The 23728-nt window shown below is 35.1% G+C and overlaps 1 protein-coding gene across 4 annotated transcripts in view; it reads left to right on the top strand.

The window, feature by feature from the left end:
- Positions 1 to 23728, top strand: part of A1CF (APOBEC1 complementation factor) — a 91042-nt gene that overhangs the window by 6177 nt on the left and 61137 nt on the right. For 2 of the 4 annotated variants that reach the window (XM_057298895.1, XM_057298894.1), the window contains exon 2: positions 20571 to 20714. In XM_057298895.1, coding sequence (XP_057154878.1) covers positions 20616 to 20714 — 99 coding nt within the window. In that variant the 5' untranslated portion in view covers positions 20571 to 20615. Of the gene's footprint in view, positions 1 to 20205; positions 20715 to 23728 lie in introns of those variants that run through there. The other 2 variants (XM_008952587.3, XM_034930584.2) reach the window with 1 other exon arrangement.

Here is a 23728-nt window from a genome sequence, read left to right as displayed (position 1 = left end):
AGAACAGACTAATACAGGCACCATGAACATAGTGACAGGATAGACCATGGAGGCATTGATAAAAATAAAAAGTAATTGTCATGAATGACTTGGTTGCAATTACACTCAAATTCTGTTAGTGTCTGAAGAGGACATAGCACCTCCTACCTGGAGGACATACCCTTTTCCCCATGGAAAAAATAATTGGGCTGCTAGGTCTGTGTCTGCTAAGGGAGTCCCATATTTAAACTGACCTAATTCAGAACTTTAAATTGAGACTCAGATGCTCCCAAATAGCAGCTCCACCAACCTGAATAGAGTTACTCATTTAGAATAAGAGTTTGTTCCCACAAGTTTTGTTAAAATACAAATTAGTTGGGATGTGGGGTGTGAGTGATAGGGACTAAAATCGCTTAACAGACTAGCCTGGCAAAGCCCTGTGGGAAGCAAGTTTTGATGATAGGGAAGAGAAGATGTCAAGAGCAGATAGTCCAGGGAGGAAGTGTCACAAGTAACTTGGGGTGATATAAGGGACTTGAGTAGCAGGTATTTGTCTGATCTTTAAGGAATAATTAACTTATTAAAGAATTTTGTTAGTAAAGTCATTTGAGTATCACACTTGCAAGATACTAATTCATCCATGTCTAGTTTTCTCATTAAATCACAGATATTTAACAGGTGCATTAACTTGAATTGACCTCATGCAGCAAATGCCATTATATGGACCCTTAAGATATTTTAAGAGAAAAACCTATAATGCCTGGAAACTCTTAGTTTTCTCTGACATTTAAAAACAAGCCGTAAAATCAAATCCTTTCTATAATAATTTAGTAACTCAGAATTGCAAAGGATTTCCTAAAGCCCAATGATCCAAAGCTCTGACCTGTGGTGTTGGCATAGCAGAGTGGGAGACAAATCATATGTTAAAGCAGAAGGCTCTGGATCTGGAATGCTTGGATACAAATTCTGGCTCTACCACTTGCTACAATTTAACTCTAGGCAAATTACTGAACTCTGTGACTATTTCCTCTTCTGTAAAGTCAGGGTTGTTTCAATAATTAGATCAGAAATTATAAAGTGCTTAGAATAATACCAAGCAAGTGTGCATAAATTTTAGCCATTTAGCTATAACTCTCATCATATTTCTGTGTTGATTACAAAATGCTTTACTAGAGGAAAATAGATGAGAAAGAGGCCATGAGGTAAAAATGTACAGTGCTTTTTAAAGTAGAATGAGGTGGCTTAGAAATTAATTCTATCCCCATCACTGGCTTGCAGTGGAAATTTGAAAGTCTCTCCCTGATTCTCTTGCAGTTTTTTTTCTCTTTTTTTCTTTTTTTTCTTTTTGAGATGGAGTCTCACTCTGTCACCCAGGCTGGAGTGTAGTAGCGTGATCTCAGCTCACTGCAACCTCCGCTTCCCGGGTTCAAGCGATTCTCCTGCCTCAGCCTCCGGAGTAGCTGGGACTACAAGCGTGTGCCACCACAACTGGCTATTTTTTTGTATTTTTAGTAGAGACAGGGTTTCACCTTGTTAGCCAGGATGGTCTCGATCTCCTGACCTCGTGATCCTCCTGCCTCAGCCTCCCAAAGTGGTGGGATTACAGGCGTGAGCCATGGTGCCCGGCCCTCTTTCAGTTTTTTCTAAGACAGAGATACTCCCTATCACAGACAGGGTCTTCTAAATTAGTACAGAATGATTTGAAGGAAACTGGGTAATTATCAGAGGAAGTAAAAGAGAAATACAGATCCTCACACCAGAATGCAAATCTCTAAGACTTTATTATTTTCATCACTATGAAAGAAAAGATCAGTACTCAAAGCCACTTATGATGATGCATGTAAATTTGCATAAAATCAGAACAAATATAATATGGCTTTTAAAATAGAAACATAAGGCTATCTTTCCTTACAAGTGTCAGATTGCTTCTGTGCCACTGTAACACAGAGCTTTAGATGGATTTTTTAAAGCTTCACTCAGAGATCAAATGTACTCCATTAGTCAGTGATTGGCAGACTTGGTGAAAATTGAGTTTTCAACTAAAATTTCTCCAAATTGGTCTGAGGAAACCAGATGCAGCAACTAAGTTCAGAAGGTCAGAGTCTCAATAAGGTTAAAAAGAGAGGGAGAAACATAACACTTGAAGTATGAATGAATGAAATAGAGCACACACAGCTCATCAGGTCTCTATAATATACCACGCAAATAATTGGCACAAGGACTATTGAATAATCAACTGCTTTTAAGCTGAAGAATATCTACATTGTATACCATGATTACCACTTTACCAATTCAAAAGACAACTTAAAAATTAAACATATATACAAAGACATTCTGCTTTTTTCATTAGGCCATGTCATTCTATAATTTCTAAATTCTGTCAACTCTCTTCCCCAGGAATCTTCTAGAAGTCAGGCATTTTGGGAATAGTTGAGTATCATAATTGAATAAAGATAGCACAACAGTCACCTGCAGTAGTCTGATCTTATAGGTACTAGAACAATGACAGCACAAAAACAGAGTTACGTGTATGTATTATTCAGTGTTCTCTAGAAAAAAACATAGTATATGTATATATAGGCAATACATTTATAAATGCATAAAACAAATATAAATTTGTGTAAGTATGCATATAAATATGTAAGTCTACACATATAAATACAAATAAAGAGATTTATTCTATGGGATTGGCTCATGCAATTATAGAAGCAGGAGTCCCAAGATTTGCAGTAAGCAAGCTGGAGATTCAGGGGAGCCCATGCATAGTTCCAGCCCAAGTCCAAAGGCTTGAGACCCAGAAAAGCAATAGTGTAAGTTCCAGTCCAGAAGCCATCAGGTTAGAGACGCAAGAAGAGCCAATATTTCAAGTCTGAAGATCAGGAAAGGCCAATGTCCCTGCTCTGTCATGCAGGCCCAGCTCCCTCTTACTCAGCTTTTATGTTTTATTCAGGTTTTCAATTGATTGGATGAGGCCCACTCACATTGCATCTGCTGTTAAAATTTTCCAAGATCTTTTTGGGGTTAAAAACCTATCATTCATCTCTCAATCTTCAGTGTTGACAAGGACAGGGCACTTATGAGTATTCCTGTTTCTGAGTTTCTGATAAGCTTGTCCAAGTGGAGCACAGGCTGGACAATTTATAAGACAGTATTGAAGTCAGAGCAATTACAAAAGGAAAGGGGTAGGTTTCTTGTGTGATGTGCTGCAAACACTGACCTATCAGAGTTTATTCGGCCCTGTGTGTATATACATATTCATGTCTGCACATATGTGCTAGTTCACTTATACATCTATACATACACACAATCACATATACCCAAGATCTGATGGAATAGACATGAATTTGGCTTAGCCAGGGAAATTATAGAAAGAATAATGGGAATCCTAGGCATGTGGGAAATGGGAAACAAGGACAAAGGTGCCTAGGTAAAATTAAAAGCAACTGGTGTGCCTAGGAGACCTGATGGACTTGAGCATGGAATAGCTCCAGACTTGTATTGAAAGAAAATCAGGAAAGTCAAGTTACGACCAGGTCATGGCAGGCACTGAATGTCAGGTTAAGGGGCTGAACTGTTTCTTTCTAGTTAGTGATGGGTCCAGTGAAGGATTTGGGGCAGGAGAATACTGGAAGGAATATTTTAGGGAGATTGATCTTCCAGTGGTGTGCAGAACAGATATGCCATGCCTAGAGGGTAGTAAGCAGTGACATTTCTTTCACTCTACACTTTAGCTGAGCTCAGGGTAAGTCCAGTAATGGAAGATGGGGTGGGAAATAGAGCTAGGAGCGTAGAGAGGGCAACAGGTAAGGATACATATGTACCAAAAGCAGAAAACAAGTTAAGATCCAGGCTTCATGAGGTGCCTATATTGAAGATTGCTTTGGATAAAGAGACTGTTAGGACTTCAGAGTTAGAATTCATAGCAATTCACAGAACTGCTCAGGCTCTTCATTATTCACCTGACTCAACTCTCCTACATCTGCTCCTTTCTCCTAAGAGATTTCCTTGCTCTCTGTCCTTTCTCTACCCCACAGCTTTTGCTTCCTTTCCGTACATAGAACCACACAACAAGTACTAGTTTTATGCATGCAGTGGTCATATAAATATCTTATTGGCGAGTCCTCATCAAAACTGAGTTGAAACAAACCATTTGAGCCAGAATTTAGTAAGAGTCAGATTTTTTAAGGTACTTCAAGGATTTTATTTATAAATACAACTAGGAAAACATTTACTCATTAGAAATGATGAAACCGTAGACAAAACAATTATTAGAGAAAATTTTGAATTATTCTTTTCTCCTGCTGTCTAATTTCTACCTTTCTCATGTAGTCTTTTTCTTTTTAATTAGATTTTTTATGTGAGTATATGGTCCATGTATTTGGCAGGTGGAATAAATTCAATTATTCTCAATTGTTTTGTTTGACCTGTCACGTGTGTAAATTAGAGCTTCAGTCAGCTGTTCTAGATGCAACTGCATATTGTTATCACCTGAGAAGCTTTAAAATCTGTCATTTCCTGGGCCCCATTCCAAACCAGCTGAATCAGAATCCTTCCAGGAGGGTAAGATGATGCCTAAGCACAGGTGATTCTACCATGAGTCCAGGCAGGGAGTCTGGTTTTTGTGCACAGCTTCTGTATGTCATGGCTATTGGCACCTGGCTCTGCTATGGCGGTTCTTAAGTGATCTTTTAATGCCGATTGGGAGTATGTTTTAATAGTGGCACAATATTTTAAGAATAAGGCTTTAAAGCAAGTTATTGCAAGTAACAGTTAAGGGATTTACTCAAACTGGACACAACCTCTGTTGGAGCAGATTACAGTGAAGTTTTGGGGGCATGGGATAAAAAAGAGGAAGGAGAGATTTAATGGAGCGAATATTATTTGCTAAAATTTAAGAACGTTTGCAGTTAAATCTTGTACTATTGCAACAAGATGTGCACAGGTGCATAGGTGAATGCTTCCTCTTCTGGTATTTCCTTGTGTCATTTATAGTTCAAGTTAAATCCTAGGGATTTAAAGTGCTTCTCATTGATATTTAAAGGGCATTTTTAACAAATGGAGAAATGTCTTTCGAAACAGATAAAATGTACCTTTATAAAATCCACTTTATGAGAATATGCTAAAAAGGAAGATGTGTTTCTATTGGATCATAAATTATACAGTTTTAAACATATTTTTATATGAAAGTAAATTGTTCCAACTATTTGAAATTACTTTTTCCTCAAACAAAACAAAAAAGATTTCTAGATGCCAGGATTGTTTTGCAAAAATGATGATCTGATGATCTGTGGGCCAGATGAATATGCTTAACTTTCCTAAGAGTTAAGGTAACATTTTTCCTTTAATGAGCCTGTATCTGATTTCTGATTTGATGTAGTTTTTTAAAAATTGAGAAAATATGCCTCCTCTACCCCTTGCATGTTTTAATGCCCTGATTTAATGCCGGTGTGTGTACATATGTGCATATACACAGATATATACATATATACACAAACACATATTAAAATTATAATAAAATAATCATTTGTTCATTTTATATCTGCTTGTTCTTTTTCTCTGATAAACTCTAAGACAGTGGTTCCTATGGTATTTTTTCTCTGATATAGTTTTTCTTTTCTCTATAGATATTTTCATTACAGTGCAATTTTTCCAGTGTCTTAGGTTTTGCTATTTTAATTTACTCTACTTAGGACTTAGAATGATTCCATATAGGATGGTATATAGATTTTAAACTTCAACAAACAGTAATCAAACATCAGCTAGCCCTACACATCCTTGCAAAAATAACAATTTATTTAGAAAGTTGTATCAGCATTACTCCTCTACAACATTTAATATCTTGCCTTAAAAGTTCAATATACATGTCAGATGGATTCAGAAAGTTCTTTAGCCATGGGTGTCACCAAAAGAGCAGGAAAGGGAACAAAAAATTAAAGAATAAAACAGAAAAAGAGAAAAAGGAAAAATGAATTATATGGTCATTTGAGGATGGAGAGTGAGAAGACCTTACTCATTCCCTGTGTGTAGCTGTGTGTAACACAACTACACGTAGTTGTGTTAGCTGTCTTGAGAAGCACTTGGGGCTTTGATTACCTCCATTGCAACCTCATGAGATATTTGGTCTATAGATAATTTCTTCTTCTCTTGCTATCTACAATCCAGAAGAACTAAAGATCAGTGGAAAGAAGAATCAACACTTTAAAGAATTTAAATGGCTGGGCGAAGTGGCTCACACCTATAATCCCAGCATTTTGGGAGGCCAAGGTGAGTGAATCACTGGAGGTCAGGAGTTCGAGACCAGCCTGGCCAAAATGGCAAAACCCTGTCTCTACTAAAAATACAAAAATTAGCCAGGCATAATGGCACACATCTGTAATCCCAGCTACTCGGGAGGCTGAGGCAGGAGAATTTCTTGAACCCAGGAGGAGAAAGTTGCAGTGAGCTGAGATCACCCCACCACACTCCAGCCTGGGTGATAGAGCGAGATTCTGTGTCAAAAAAAAAAAAAAAAGGAACTTAAATATAAGAATAAAAGTAAGCATGAAAGCTGAGCCAGATCTTGCCAAATGATACATCATTTGGTAAACCATGAAGGTGCCACACTTGCCAAGGAGTAACATTTCAATGAGATATGACTCTGCATAGCAGACAGCTGGGTCCATTTGGACCATATCCACAGGGGATCAATCCTTGATGTGTCCGAGTGAAGCATCAGACAATCCACCCACACCACTCCTCGAAGGAGCTATTACAATAGCTCACTTTCATTCCGGCAAAGAGGCTAAGTTACCATAGTGCTTCAGATGCTCCAGACCATGTGCCCCTATGGAAGAGAATGGGGACCACAGCATCGCCCTCATTGGTTCATTATGGTGTCCTGTGTTCTTCACAGCAACACTTTAAGGAAGGCAGGGTAGACATAATTTCCACACCCCCTGCCTAATTTTTTTTAAGATGAGGAAACTGGAAAGAAGTAAAATTAGTAATTAGGAACACAATCTCAGCCTCCAGGCTACCTAAATTCAAATCATCTGTCTGCCACTCATTACCAGTGTAACCTTGGGCACTTTAGCCTCTCTCTACCTTGATTTATTACCTGTATCATAGGAATAATAATAGCTACATCACTGAGCTTTTATGAGGATTAAATGAATTATGTTTAAAATTTTCAGAACATAGCATATGTGTTCAGTAAATGTTAGCTATGTTTATTATCCTTATTTAAAATATTTTTACATATTGCCACATAATAGGCAAAAAAATGTTATCTTGGTTTTTTGTTTTAATTTGCCTTTTCCTGATCACTAAAGATTACCATTTTTAAATCATAAGTTTATAAGCTATTTTGATTTCTTTTCTTTAAATTGACAGTTCATTTCCTTTGCTCATTTGTCCACTGATATGTGTCTATTATTTAAAAGTAATCTGTATATTACAGATAATATTTCTCTATCTATTATATAAATAACAATTATTCTCTTCCAGTCTGTAGACTCTTTTTAACTTCATTTATTTTGCCATTACAGAAGTTTGTAATATTTTTGTAGTCAAATCTGCTAGTCTTTTCATTTATGGTTCTTAATATGCTTGGTTTAGAAGACCTTCTGTACCATGAGATTATAAAAACACTCTACTATATTTACTTCTGGAAGTTACACAATGTTTTTAAAGGTTATTTCTTTATTCCATTTAGAATGCTGGCATGTTATGAGGTGATATGCCCACTTTATTTTTTTTCTCAAATTGTTTATGATCCCCCTATGAATTTGAAATAGCACCTATTGGTGAATTCCAGTATAAACAAAACTATGGGTCCAGAGTTTTTATTTTACTCCATTAATCTGGTTCTCTATTTCTATGCTTGTTTTAATCTAAACTGTTAATTAGGGCTGTTCCAAATCATTATACACTTTCAATATATGTTGTGGCATTTATTGCACATTGTTCCTGCCTGGTGAACTGTGAAATCAATTTGTCAAATTTCAGAATAATTTCATTGGACTTTAAATTAGAATTGCATTAAAGTAATAATTTGGGAAAAACTGATATTTTTACATCAGCAAAACTTCCATTTACTAAGGCCTTTAGATCTTTCAGTCAAATTTTATCATTTTTTTATATAGGTTTTAAACTTTTCTCATTAAGTTTATTCAACTTTTATGTTTTTATTCTATTGTTTAGACCTTATTATACTTCACTTGTTATTTCTATTAAATACAGAACATTTATTTTATAATTTTCCTTGTAGTAATCTTTCATTAGTTTCAATCATATTATATAGTTGATTTACTTGTTTTTAATGAGAATAAATGATTGTGGTGTTTCATTACTAAGTATAATGTTTGTTTCATGTTTCTGAGAGATGCTCTTTATCAATTTAAGGATGTTTTGTTCTATTGTTCACTTATGAAGATTTTTTTTAAACCAATACTGGGTATTAACTTTCATTAAGTGCCATTTTTAGATTTACTGTGATGATCACGTGTTTTCTTTTTATCAATGAAATGAATTAAACTTCGAGAATCCCTAATGTTTAATAAACTTTATATTTTTGTAGTGATCCCATCTTGTTCATTGTATATTATTATTTTGGATGCTTTTTCACATGTAGTTCATATCTATACTCCTATGATACTGGTCTAGTGTTCTACTTTGTAGTATATTTTTCTCTATCAGATATGATGAGTTTGTAGATAATTTCAGAAGTTTTCTATTATTTTCTACTCTTCAAAAGGCTTTACATGGCAAAGGAATAATTTGCTTTTAAAGAGATTTATAAAACTTGCCTAATAAAACAATCTGGATCTGGTGTTATTTGGGAGGAAAACATTGAATGTTTTCAACATAGATTATGATTACTAGTTTATTCAAATTTTTAACTTATCCTTGAGATTAAAAATTCACACTTTTCTAAGGTTTTGTCCACTACATGTATATTTTTCAAATTATTGGTAAAAGTATTCTCTTTTTTAAAAGTCTATGAATCTTTGGTTATATCCAATTTTTCTCTTGTTTTGAAAATTTATTTTCTCCTTTTTACCTTGTCAGGATTGCCAGCTGAATGCTAATTTACTACTACACTCAGCTGTTACATACATTTATCAAGTCTACAAATTTGTTTTATTAATTCTACTTTTATCTTTGATTCCTTCCAATTTCTTTTTGTCCATTTCATTCTTTTCCTAGCTTCTTTAGTTGAGTGCTTATTTTCAGTGTTTATTGTCTTGTAATTAATAATAAACAGACTATCGTTTACAAAAATCTAGTGTACATTTCAAAATAGCTAGAGAAAATGATTTGAATGTTTTTCAAATCATAAAGAAGAGACAAATGTTTAAAGTGATAGATATCCCAATTATACTTCTTTAAGCTTTACAAATTATATAAATGGATTAAATTATCACATGTACCCTCAAAATATGTTAAATCTATTATGTATTAATTAAAAAAGAAAAACAAGAATAGAAACTTGACCACATCTTCATGAAAAGTATGACATTTTCATTAACATCCATTTATTAACATAATTTTAACTTTTATATTTTATATTATGAGCAAGAGCTATATATCATAGGAAGCTAAAAATAGTCAAATAAGCAAGAATGAAAAAAACAAAAATAATTTGTTAATCCACTCACCCAGAGATAACCAATTAGCCTTGTGTAATCAAAGCATATTTGAATATAAAAATTAATACAAATGAAATGAGACCATACATTCTGTTTTGTAACCTGCCTTTTCTACTTTATTATATTTCACAAATATCTGTCTAAATTATTATATATTCTTCTAGAACATTGATTTGATTAGCTGTACTGTATCACTGCTTATTCAAATATTTCTTTATCATTAGATATTTCAGTTGTGCCTACCTTTCATAACAATACTAATATATTCTATGAGAGGTGACAAACATGAACAGTCTTAGGACCTTAACAACTTTTCTACTAGGTAGCAAAAACAAAGATAAATGAAATAACTGGATCCATTAGTAAGGCAATATAAAAGAGCTCAAGATAATGCATTCGAAACTGAATTTTTCTCTGCATTGGAGAAACAGGAGGAGAATAACCAATGAGAAAATCACAGGTCATGGCTAAGATGAGTTAAACAAAGCAGCAAATAAAGAATAAGAATAGAATATTTCTACAGCACCTTCTATATGCCAGGTACTATGTTAGGCGCTCTCACATTCATTACCTTATTTATTCCATGCTTAAAAAAACCTTCAAGTTAGGTATCAGTATTCTTATCCTTTTTTAGACTAGAAAACTAGACCTCAGAAAAGTTAAAATCATGGTGGCAGAAGTAAATTTTTTTTAACTTTTTTTTTTAAGTTCAGGGTTACAAGTGCAGATTTATTACACAGGTGAACTTGTGTCATGGGGGTTTGTTGTGCAGATTATTTCATCACCCAGGTGTTAAGCCTAGTACCCACTAGTTATTTTTCCTGTTCCTCTCCTTCCTCCCACCCTGCATCCTCTGAAAGGTGCCAGTGTGTGTTGTCCCCCTCTATGTGTCCATGTGTTCCCATCATTTAGCTCCCACTTATATGTGAGAACATATGGTATTTGGTTTTCTGTTATCCTCCTCTGCAGCAGGTTCCACAATTTTAAAGATGCTTACATTTACATTTCAGTTCTGTCCCTGTGTAAGTTTGCTACAGATAATTCAAGAACAGAACTGAAATTTCGGTGTAAGCTTGTTCTTCTTTAAAAATGTGGAAACCTACTACAGAGGAAAATTTTTGTCAATACTTACAAGTAAAATTAACATGTCCACTATGAACAACTTTTACATTTCTTTTCTTTCTTTAATTTAAGCCTAGTCTTGGCTTAAATTGACAAGTTCCAAATTAATAGATGATTTTTTGCTAATGCCTGAAAAACATAGAGGAGGTTCTGGTTAGTTTTTTTTTCTAGTATTGTTTTAAAAAACTAAGATGTTGCATATTGGGACTTTGTGTGATGTCTTCATGGCTATATTTTGAAATTTTATGTATACATATTCTCTATTAATTTTGCTATGGCTTATGATGCATGACCAAAGTGCATGCTACCACATGAATTAATTTCCAAAATAGACTTAAGATCAATTGTAAATATTTTTCCAAGGTGGATATTAGAGCTTTGTATCAAGCAATGCAAAGCAATATTTACTTAGCATCATCAGGCAAATATATAGACTTCAGTCATAAATCCTTCACCAACCATTTCAGTACTATCTAGAATTTCTTTCATGTAAAATTCCCAGGAGATACTCAAGGGCTGAAATTCATGCTAAAACCACTTGTACAACTTGCATGTTACATAAAAGTTATGTCCAGCCTACATCATGTAATATCAAGGCACAACTAAACATTGAGGAAAGACTAGGTTCAGTTTGGAGAGGTCCCAGAGGCAAGTGAAGCCATCATAGATTTGAAATGCACGTGGAGCACCTCACTGTACGGGCCCCAGTGGCTTCTCACTCAATTATGAAAGAACACTTCTCTGCTTACCAAGTCAGAGATAGTCTTTATCCCCATTCAGTTTCCTTATCCAATTTCTTCCGAAAAATCAAGTCAAGATAGTAAACATACTATTAACAGAATGCCTTCATTTCCTAACTCTAAATTGTCTACCACGGTGCAGATATTAAATTAATATTTGCTGATCCTTTTGTTAAAGTCGAGGATAATTACTTTAATTTTTAACCAAGAAATCTTCTAACTTTAATTCTGTCTTTATCTTTTGTCTCCTTTCTGTTCCTCTCTGCCTGTCATTCACAATGACCATTTATTTTGTTTGTATAAACTTATAGGGTGCAAGTGTAATTTTGTTATATGCCTAGATTGCAGAGTGGTCAAGACTTTTAGGGTATCCATCATCCAAATAATGTACATTGTAACCATTAAGGAATTCCTCATCATCCACCACCTTTTCACTTCATTACCCTTCCAAATCTCCATTGTCTATCATTTCACTCTCTACCTCCATGTGTACACATTATGTAGCTCCCATTTATGAATGAGAACAGATTTGTTTTTCTGTGTCTGACTTGTTTCACTTAAGAAAATAGCCTCCAGTTCCAACCAGGTTGCTGCAAAATATAAAATAAAATGAAAGAATTTCATTCTTTTTTATGGCTGAATAAAATTCTACTATACATATATAATATTATATAAAATTTTCTTTATCCAATTGTTGATGGATACTTAGGTTGATTCCATATCTTTGCCATTATGAATATTGCTGCTATAAACATATGAGTGCAGGTATGTTTTTGATATATTGATTTCTTTTCCTTTGGATAGATACCCAGTAGTGCCCAACTACGATTTCTAGTTCTGTTTTTGCCAAGCTATGCTTTCATGACTCGTTAAATGTGTTTTTCTAGTATGTACTCCTCTTACCTTTGTCTTGTATCTTCCCCAATTTACCATTTGAAAGACATAAGAAAAAAAAAAACAGGCCAGGCATGTTGGATCACGCCTGTAATCCCAGCACTCTAGGAGGCCGAGATGGGAAAACTGCTTGAGCCCAGGAGTTCGAGACCAACCTGGGCAACATAGCTAGCCCCATCTCTATTTTCTTTTAAAAACTTATATACATATATTACTCATTTTCCCTCTTTGTCTGTTTCCCTAGCTGCCAACTTATGGTCCACTAGGGCAGTAAGACCTTCTACCATTCTCATAACTTCAGGCAAATCTAGATAACCAATCTCACTTAAAATCCTCGCTTAGTTTTCTTTCCATGACTTGGTTCTTCATGTGGGATCAGCTTTTAGGTACAAGATAAATGTGTTTCCTCTTTCTAGCTCAGGGTTATAATCAAAGAGCAGGACATACTATCCAGCTAACAGGTCTAGATTTAGAAAAGTCAGAATGTACTACACTGCCTGTGTCTCTCTTCCAACTTCCTTCTCATCTGTTTCCCTGCCAACTTCCCTGAAACTGGACCCACTGGCACCTGAGGCCAACAGGGTCGGGAACTGCAGCTCTAACTTTGCCCAATAGTGAACTATGGCAATTTCCATTGAGCAGTTGCAGCCAAGTGACGAGGTGAGCTATTCATTCCAATCCCTCTCTGCCTCTCAGGAAGGCAGAAGTCTTGAACCCCCAAGAATTTCTAGATCTTTGTTTTCTTGGTCAAATAGGCACTGATGTTGCAAATATAAAACCAGAAAGAGATAGAAAAGTGTATACAAATATCAACTTTATATTTTAATCACTCTGCACTCTGAATTTTTTTACTTTTCTTGTCTCTCTCACAAGTATGATGACATATTCATAAATGCAGAGAAACAACAAAAATCAATTTCTTATATAAAACAAATTCATTCCAGGATGGAACTTTCAGGAAGTAACTGGAAAAAGAGAAATAATAAGTATTAGGAATTTCAATTCAGATTAAATTTAATTCTGATTGACTGCAAGTCTCTGTAATTTATAAAATTGCTGATCCAAAGTTTTGCATTTCTTCTAAAAGTATCAATTAAGCACTTAGCATAATGTCAAGCTGAGCCTTCTGGGCAAACAAAGATGAGGTACAAGATAGTCCCTGTGCTCAGAAAGCTCACAGTTTAGTGAAAAAGTTAGACATGTAAGCCAATAAATACAGTCATGTGCGAAACAATACAAGGATGTACAGGTTTTTTTGAGAGCACTGAGGAGCTGACACTTGAAGGTTACCTACAGAGGTTGTCAAAGAAAGAAAGCATCACAGAGCAAAGAAGATGTTAATCAAGTCTAGAAGGATCAGTAAGGCCAATGTGGCAAAGTTAGGAGGCATGGGAAGGAAAAGACATTCCAAGCAGAGAAACTGGAAGTGTAAGAAAGCATGGGAAGGCCAAGTGGCAGGGCATGTGAATGACACTGGAAGGGGAGTCTAGGGTCTAGTCCTGAAGGGACAATGTGTCATGCTAAGAACCTGGGACTTTATCCTTCACACAGTTGGTTTTGAAATTCTGCCTCTTGGAGTTAGAGATTGATAATTATAATAATTAAAATGATATAATAGCTAATATTTATTGGATGGTTATTAAATTCCAGAAACCATTTTAAGTATTTTATTTTATTTTATTTTATTTTATTTTTTTAAGGTTCATAATCTTTTTTTTTTTTTTTTTATTATACTTTAAGTTTTAGGGTACATGTGCACATTGTGCAGGTTAGTTACATATGTATACATGTGCCATGCTGGTGCGCTGCACCCACTAACTCGTCATCTAGCATTAGGTATATCTCCCAATGCTATCCCTCCCCCCTCCCCCCTCCCCACCACAGTCCCCAGAGTATGATATTCATGTCCAAAACACCAAAAGCAATGGCAACAAAAGACAAAATTGACAAATGGGATCTAATTAAACTAAAGAGCTTCTGCACAGCAAAAGAAACTACCATCAGAGTGAATAGGCAACCTACAACATGGGAGAAAATTTTCGCAACCTACTCATCTGACAAAGGGCTAATATCCAGAATCTACAGTGAACTCAAACAAATTTACAAGAAAAAAACAAACAACCCCATCAAAAAGTGGGCGAAGGACATGAACAGGCACTTCTCAAAAGAAGACATTTATGCAGCCAAAAAACACATGAAAAAATGCTCATCATCACTGGCCATCAGAGAAATGCAAATCAAAACCACTATGAGATATCATCTCACACCAGTTAGAATGGCAATCATTAAAAAGTCAGGAAACAACAGGTGCTGGAGAGGATGTGGAGAAATAGGAACACTTTTACACTGTTGGTGGGACTGTAAACTAGTTCAACCATTGTGGAAGTCAGTGTGGCGATTCCTCAGGGATCTAGAACTAGAAATACCATTTGACCCAGCCATCCCATTACTGGGTATATACCCAAATGACTATAAATCATGCTGCTATAAAGACACATGCACATGTATGTTTATTGCGGCATTATTCACAATAGCAAAGACTTGGAACCAACCCAAATGTCCAACAATGATAGACTGGATTAAGAAAATGTGGCACATATACACCATGGAATACTATGCAGCCATAAAAAATGATGAGTTCATATCCTTTGTAGGGACATGGATGAAATTGGAAACCATCATTCTCAGTAAACTATCGCAAGAACAAAAAACCAAACACCGCATATTCTCACTCATAGGTGGGAATTGAACAATGAGATCACATTTTAAGTATTTTAAAGGCATATTCATTATTTAGCTCCCAATATTAATATTGAATCCTCAAAGAACCCTATGATGGAATTATCATCATCCTAATTGTATTTATTTTAGTAGTAGTAGTAGTAATAGCAGCAGCAGCAGCAGTAGTAGTAGGAGTACCTTTGAGACAGGGTCTCATTCTGTCACCCAGGCTGGAGTGCAGTGGCCTAATTGCAGCTCACTGTAAGCTCAACCTCCCAGGCTCAGGTGATCCACCTCCCAGGTAGCATGACTACAGATGCATGACACTACACCTGGCTAAATTTTTGTATTTTTTGTTGAGATGAGCTTTTGCCATGTTACGCAGGCTGGTCTGGAACTCCTGGGCCTCCCAAATTGCTGGGATTACAGGGATGAGCCACTGCACCCGGCCCCATCGTAATTTTATATGTAAAGAAACAGGCTCAGATAGCTTACTCTAGGATGAAAGTGGAAGAAGAAAAGAAGAGACCTGCTGGGAGGATTGGCCAGGCACGGTGGCTCACTCCTGTAATCCCAGCACTTTCGGAGGCCGAGGCTGGCGGATCACCTGAGGCCAGGAGGTCGAGACCAGCCTGACCAACATGGAGAAACCCTATGTCTACTAAAAATACAAAATTAGCCAGGCGTGGTGGTGCCTGCCTGTAATCCCAGCTTCTCGGGAGGCTGAGGCAGGAGAATCGCTTGAACCTGGGATGCGGAGGTTGCGGTGAGATGAGATCATGCCATTGCACTCCAGCCTGGGCAACAAGAGCAAAACTCCATCTCAAAAAAAAAGTAAAGAAAAGAGGGGACCATTTTTACATAGCAGGTTTGGTGGTGAGGATACATTTAAACCAAGTGTTCCATTGCTAATAAAAACACAGTGTCTGAGAGGACAAGAAGACTCTGATCGCCAGTTAATGGAAGCTGTAAGAACTAGAGGAAGCCCTGGCTTTCAATACTTTGTGTCCTTTGCTCATCCCATTGTTAGAAGGGATATAAAGGAGAAGGGAAGGGAAAGGGGAGGAAATTATACAAGGAGGAGTTGACATTTCATCAGGCCCTTTCTGGAGTCCTTTTGCTGTTCCTCTACTCTGCTTCTCTCCTCCAATATGAGATATTAGCAAACCTAGGGCAATGCTTCACAGGTGTTTTCTCATTTCATCTTCACAACAATATGTTGCACAGCCTGCTCATCACCCCAATTCACAAATGAGGAAATTGATGCTTAGAGACAGTATGTGAATATATGATTCTTTCCTGTAATACTGACCGTAGCCTTCCCCTCCATCCAATCTCCATCTTTTTTGACCCTTTCTGCTCTCACCCATCCTCAACTAGATAACAGTGCTGTGTCAAAAACCTGTGGATTTTCTCCACAGAAATTATTTAAGTATACTATATTTTACTTACTGTGTATTGGCATATATTAGTTGTACATATTCTGAGGGTATACGTGATATTGTGATACCTCTATACAATGTGTAATGATCAAATCAGGGTAATTGGAATATCACATCAAACATTTATTTTCTCTTTATGTTTGGAACATTATAAATCTTCTCTTCTAGTTATTTAAAAATATATAATTATTGTTAACTATAATTTCCCTACTATACTATCAAATAGTAGAACTTCTGTCTCACTGTATTTTGTACCCCTTAACCAACTTCTATTCATCTCCTTCTCCCCACTACCTTTCTCAGCCTCTAGTAACCACCTTTCTACTTTTAACCTCCATGAGATCCACTTTTTGTATTCTACTTATTGATCTTATTTATTACCTCTGTCATCCCCTGTAAAACTCCATGATATTTTGGGGGATGAGAGGTTTGGTTTTATTTTTTCTCATCTACATCCCTATGTCTTGAAAATTCTTAGAAGACAGTAGATACTCAATAAATAATTTCTGAATTAATAGGTGATAAATACTCATGAAAGCTTTTCTCTATCTTTCCAAAGTCTTAATGCCTGCTCTATTTGTTTTAAATTCTATTGCTTCAATAAGATACTTTGAGAACTATTCTTTCATAATTCTGATCTGAAGAACTTACAAGGTGCTAAATTAGAAGATGTATTGCAAAGGCTTTATTTCAATTTGGCCAAGCTTTTTAATAAAAGTTTGACTTGCTTAAAAGAAATATTTATCTGGGATTCAAGTTCACTCCTTAGACTAGGTCAACACTTTGAGAGGGGGTTGTTTTTGCAAAATAAAAATTAAAGATTAAGTGTTTCTTATGACAAATTTTGAATTTTATTTCCATGCCCTGATTCCCAATGACTTGACACTATAATTGAGATATTATACAGATTTTCTCAATAACTTTAGAGTGAATTTATATGTGATCAAAAGACCTTTCTGATTTCAAGATACCTTTAATAACCTTTACTAATTATTAACCAAAACTAAAGGCAGATTTTGCAAATATAAACTTGTCATTTCAGCATGACTGTTATCTTTTTGATGGAAAAGATGAAGTTCAGCGAAGAACAAATCTACAACTTGGCCAGAAGACTGTAGACTTTGCCTTCAAAGAGGTGTAACACATACATAAATAATCCCATCAGACCCCATCCACAGCCTCCCTGCTCTTGCAATTTAATTAAGCACAGTGAGAGGGTTTGAGAGTATCCTCATGAAAAGACAATTTTGGTAGCATTTGGGAAAAAAGCAAGAGTTAAATTTTATCTGAAAGACTAGTTTCCTTTGTAAGTCTTCAAAATGTTTTGCCTTTTGCAAAGTACAGACACTGAAGCTGGCATGTTAACTTACTAAGTTAGCAGATTCCCCCTAAAATGCAATGCCCTAAAGCTGGACAGAGGGTAGAAATAGCAAACAGAGAGCATTAACTATATGCTTCTTCAAACAATCAGTGAATACAAACTGAATTGCCCTGAGTCAGCAGCAGGCAAGAACCATCAGAAAGGTGAAGGCAAGAATGTCCATGTTTATATAAAGAGGATGACATTGTTCTGTCCCTAAAAACAGCTAACTCTTGATAATCTCATTTTTTCCTTTGATGTTCTAAATTATAATGAAAATATACTTCCTTTTTTTTTTGAAACAGAGTCTCACTCTGTTGCCCAGGCTGCAGTGGAATGGCATGATCTCAGCTTACTGCAACCTTCACCTCCCAGGTTCAAGCAATTCTCATGCTTCAGCTTCCCAAGTAGCTGGGATTACAGGCATGCACCACCACTCCTGGCTAATTTTTGCATTTTTAATAGAGACAGGGTTTCACCATGTTGGGCAGGCTGGTCTCGAACTCCTGACCTCAGGTGATCTGCCTTCCTTGGCCTCCCAAAGTGCTGGGATTACAGGCCAGAGCCACTGCACCTGGCCAAAATATTACTTTCTAAATGATGCTTATCTATTAGCTTGGGGACATTTATTTAATTCTACTACTTCAGTAGTAGAATACCCATTGCTATTACTAATAGTAGTACTATTAGTATTACTATAGTATTACTATTATTACGATTAGTATTGCTAATCATAATATATATAGTATTAGCATACTATATACACTACTATAGTAATACTATACTAGTATACTAATAGTAGTATTACAAATAATATTAATATTCCTATTGCTACTATCATAGTATTATTATAATTACTAGTAATAATTACTATTACTATTATTACGATTACTATTACTATAATCATAATAGTAGTAATAGTAATAATTACTAGTAATTATAATAATATATTACTATTGCTACTACTATTACTATATTGGTATTACTACTATTAGTAATACTAGCACTGTCATTATTAATAGTGCTACAATTAGTAATACTAGTGTTATTAGTAATATTGGTACTAATATTGGTGCTATTAGTAATAGTAGTACTATCAATACTAATATTAGTAGGTAGTCCTAATAATATTGTTATTGTTACTAATAGTATATCCTATTACTATTCTGTTATTCAAATAATAGTAATTTTAGTAATAGAATACCTCTACTTTAGTAATAGAATACCTATTACTATATTGTTATCATTACTACTATTAGTAATACTAGCACTGTCATTACTAATAGTGCTGCAATTAGTAATACTAGTGTTAGTAATATTGGTACTAATATTAGTGCTATTAGTAATAGTAGTACTATTAATACTAATATTAGTAGGTAGTCTTAGTAATATTGCTGTTGTTACTAATAGTAATATTCTATTACTATTCTGTTATTCAAGTAATAGTAATTTTAGTAATAGAATACCTTAAAGCTGCATTTTTCAGAAACGATCACTTCAGCTTCACTTTTTTCTTTCACCCAAATTTTCACCCAGTTTCTTATATTATTAATGGTGTCTTCATTCTGAGTCTTTAAAGGACAATGTGAAGCAGTACAGGAATTCTCAATGCATATGACAGAAAATTTTCAAAAGTACCTATATTCAAATACATTCTAGTTGCATTTGATTCAGATCATTGTAAAACATATTCCTCTGTCCTGGTTGGCAGAGCACATTACGCAGGGTGAAAACCCAGCAAAGAACCTTCCCTGAGCCACTAATAACTAGAACCCAGTGTGGCAGCCTTCACCTCTGTGTATGTGGGAACCTCCAGGGCCTCACACTCCTACAGCCTAGAACCTTCAAAATGGACATTATCTTGTTCTGGGAACTTGTGGATGTGAGCAACCATCATATTTGGAATGTGATGCAAATCATGTTCCCAAAATAGAAAATGTAGACAATGAAATGCTGAAATTATATATTTATATCTGTACACATAAACGTGAACATATGTAAACTTTCATCATTTTTTAAAATTTACAAAAGTTTTCATGTACTCTACTGAACATGTCTGTGGTATGTGATCTGGGTGTTAGCAAACCCTTCCCACGTCAAGTCAAAAGCATCCATTGTTCTTGTTTTGTTAAAATTAATGTCACATTTTTATTACATAGAGTACTTTGCATGATGACTTCTATGTATATGATACTGGCATATTTTGTTCTAAAAATTTATCTTTGGAGAATAAGTAGATAACTATCTTAGCTGACACACAGACTAAAACTCAATCTCTGAGAATTCTGATTTCTTATCTTAGTGGTTAGAATGAGCGACAGTGTCCTCTTCTGACATCTGTAAGGAACATTCTTCATATTCTTTTAATAGATGTGAGCTGATCTGTTTTTGAGTATTTGGTGACATCCTGAGATAAGTGGATTCAGAATTACTAATCTGCATTATAATTGGAGAATGGGTATTGTTCATTTTTTTTGTTTCTAAATTTCAACCAATATTGTGCATTTTTAAAAGTTTTTTTTTAAGAGCACATTTACACAGCCTTGTTTGTGTGTAACTCTTAGTTGCTCTAACTTTAATGACGCATTTACAGAGAATATTTCCTAAAGATGTCCTTCATGAAAAGGAGAAGTTTGGCCTTGACAACAGTAATTTACTTAATTTATCTTAAATTTGGTTTCAGTGAGCAACCCTAATTAACCTGATTTTTTGCTGATAATCACTCTCAATGGAATCAAATCACAAATCCGGGGATGGATTGAGCGGCACTCAGAAGGAAGCAGCCCTCCGCGCACTGGTCCAGCGCACAGGATATAGCTTGGTCCAGGTAGGAACTTCTTGTGAAATCTGCTGAGACTCACCACTGAATTTGCACAGTGGTGGGAATATTAGTGGTCCTAAGATGCAAAATGGGAATGGTCAGTTACATAGCTCTTTAGAGAAATGTCCCTTTCTAAAAGAGAAGGAGATTGCAACATTTCTGTTTTGTAGATGACCCTGAATGTAACCTTCTTTCTACTCTAGGTTATCAATTCAACCTTAACTTGTCACAGAATCAGTGTCCACAGTTATAGAGACTATCCCAAAAAGGCAGCTAGAATTTGCCACCCAAGGCTATGAAGTAGAACCACATTGGTGTTTCAGGAATCAGCAGAAAATAAACTACAGCAGGAACCAGGCTTAGTTTCCAGAGAGATCACTGCACACGTAAGACTTCTAGATGTGGGATCCAAGGAATGAACGTTTTGTGTCTAGCTGCTGCAGTTTGTTCTCTCAGAACACTTGCTCATCCAGTCTAGGATATGTAATACTAACTTGTCTCCATGCTTAGCATTTTGTAAAAGGAAAAAAGAAAACACCACAATCTTAAAACTGTCTATTTATAGACACTGCCTTTTAGAAATTATCTGTATATTATTATTATCTTTATGATATCTTCTTTTAGAGAACTTATGCTGCATTTTAAAAAATGTAGTGTTAGATACATATATTATCTTATTTAAAGAAAAAAATGTTGCTGTTTTTACAGTAGGACAAAGTATTTTAATTTCTCAGCTATTTTCTTTCACTCACATACTTTCCCAACTTAACCAAATCTTGAATTCAAACTAGTATGAATTCAAATGTCATGTGTGATTAGCAATAAAATATGCAAGAGTGTCCTTCCATTAGATGCTCCTTTGTCAGTTGCAAAATATACATTTATTTTTAAATTAATTTTATAAGTCATGGCATGCTTTGTTAGACATAATAATAGTTATTTTCTTCATCCTAATGAAGAGTGTTAGTCTTTTTTAAGATTTCAAAAAGTTTCTATTATTTCATAGTTGACTTTTTGAAGTTTCACCTAAGTCCATGGAGATACTGACATATTAGTTTTTTTAATACTTAAAAGTCAAATTATTTTAGACTCATTAAACTTTTGAAAAGAGGGTTTTCTTTCTTTTTGCAATCAACACTTCCATAGATGTTATACAATCAAGAATGTTTTTGAATCTTTTTAAAATTTTGAACTTCTTGATATTAGAAACATTTGTGCAAAGACAGTAGAAATAGAAAGCATTTCAACCCTTTCAAACAGCAATCTGTTAATATTTATATATGAGTGTTCCTTTTCTGGAACTGTATTTCTAATGACCCATAATATAAGATAGAAATATGTATAAATCTGTCAAGGGTGACATTAGCTGTAATGCATATCACAAACTTAAATGTATAAATACAAGAAAATTATTAAATTATGAATGTATAATTATTATACCCAACAAGCAGAATTTATGAAAAATAATCCTAAAACAATATAAATTATCAATTACATTTCATTCAATTCTGGATACTGGTTCTTCCTTTTCCCCCACATGAAATTCAGGTAAAGTCTCATAACTTTTCTGGTAACGTTCAGGTAATAAAAATCCTTCATTTAAAAAAATTGATATTTTTTTCATATTGATGTTATTCCAAACTAGATTGTTTGGAATAATAGTAAAGACATAAAATCATTCAAAGTTGCAGTTATTTCCCTTTCTCAAGTATGTCAGGGTGGAGGATAATTTCTTTTCTGTTTTTCTGCACTATGTTTTCCTCTTTCAACACCAGTTTGGTAACTACAATTTCTGACTCCTGATTGAAGCAGAAGGGAGAAATAAAAGCAAAGAAAATGGTAAAGGAAAGTTTTTACTGAGCTACCTTCATTGGGCTCTCAGGCCTGACAGGTATCGAAGCTTGTGAGATTCTTTTTACGATCTTCAGACACCCAGCCTCCTGCTGGGTTCTCTTTCGTATTTGAAGCAGCCCTCATGGAGAGGATGGAAGATAATCATTAATTTCTACACGTGGCCAAACTCTGATCCCCGGAAACACACATTCCCTGACCCAACAAAATCTGGAAGTTGAGGTGACACAAAGCAACCACTTCTCCTTGCCAACAACAAAGCTGCAGGCCAACCCATTGTTCACAGTGAGAGATTTCAGGAGTGAGTTAGATCCACCAGCTTAGTGTGTTCCCCAAACACAAAGGCAGGGAATACACATCAAGCTGTCTAAGTGGTTTCTCCTGCTTTAGGCAAAATGACAGGCGCCTCCCAATTCCTCCCACTTAGGGGGAACTAAGAGTCACAACACAACAGCAGTCATCTCCAAATATCTTTGTGCAAATTCCAAAAACTTCTCTCGAACTCTCCAATCTCTTTTCTAAGCTTAGGGTGTTGGGTGACAGTTAACAATGGAAAAATAGTTTCCTGCTACCTTCTCATCCTGCTTGGTGCTCTAGTCACTTGGTTTCATACCTAAATCAGAGGCTAGAGTTAATGATAATTTATTACATATTTCAAAATAGCTAGAAGAGAAGATTTGAAATGTTCCCAACACAAATAAATGTTTGAGGTGAGGGATATCCTAATTACCCTGATTTGATCATTACATATTGTATGCGTGTATTAAAATATCATACATGGACTCCTTAAATGTGTACAATTATTATGCACCAATTTTAAAAGTCCAATTCCATCTTAAAATCCTGTCACAGATGAAATAGTATTCAGTAACTAACAGTAATCATATAAAAAAATCTGAAGGACAATTGTAACACATTATTGTTAAAGCTATGAAGAAACCTTGCAAATAATTTTTTTGAAAAGAGACCCAAATAACAATGGAGATAATCTTACTCCATTTAAAAATTTTGCTCCATTGTAAGGTCAAATGTTATGATTTAAGGACATTTATCTGATAGAGAAAATAATGATATGTATAATTGAAAATGTTAACATATAAAATACTCCTAAAATATATGGCCAATCTTTATTTTACTTTGATCTTATCTATTAAATGATATTCAGAAAA

The sequence above is a fragment of the Pan paniscus genome, chromosome 8 (genome assembly GCF_029289425.2).
Source record: "Pan paniscus chromosome 8, NHGRI_mPanPan1-v2.0_pri, whole genome shotgun sequence".
Taxonomy (NCBI): Eukaryota; Metazoa; Chordata; class Mammalia; order Primates; family Hominidae; genus Pan; species Pan paniscus.
Note: the sequence above shows the minus strand (reverse complement) of the source record. Positions and strands in the feature narration are given on the sequence as shown.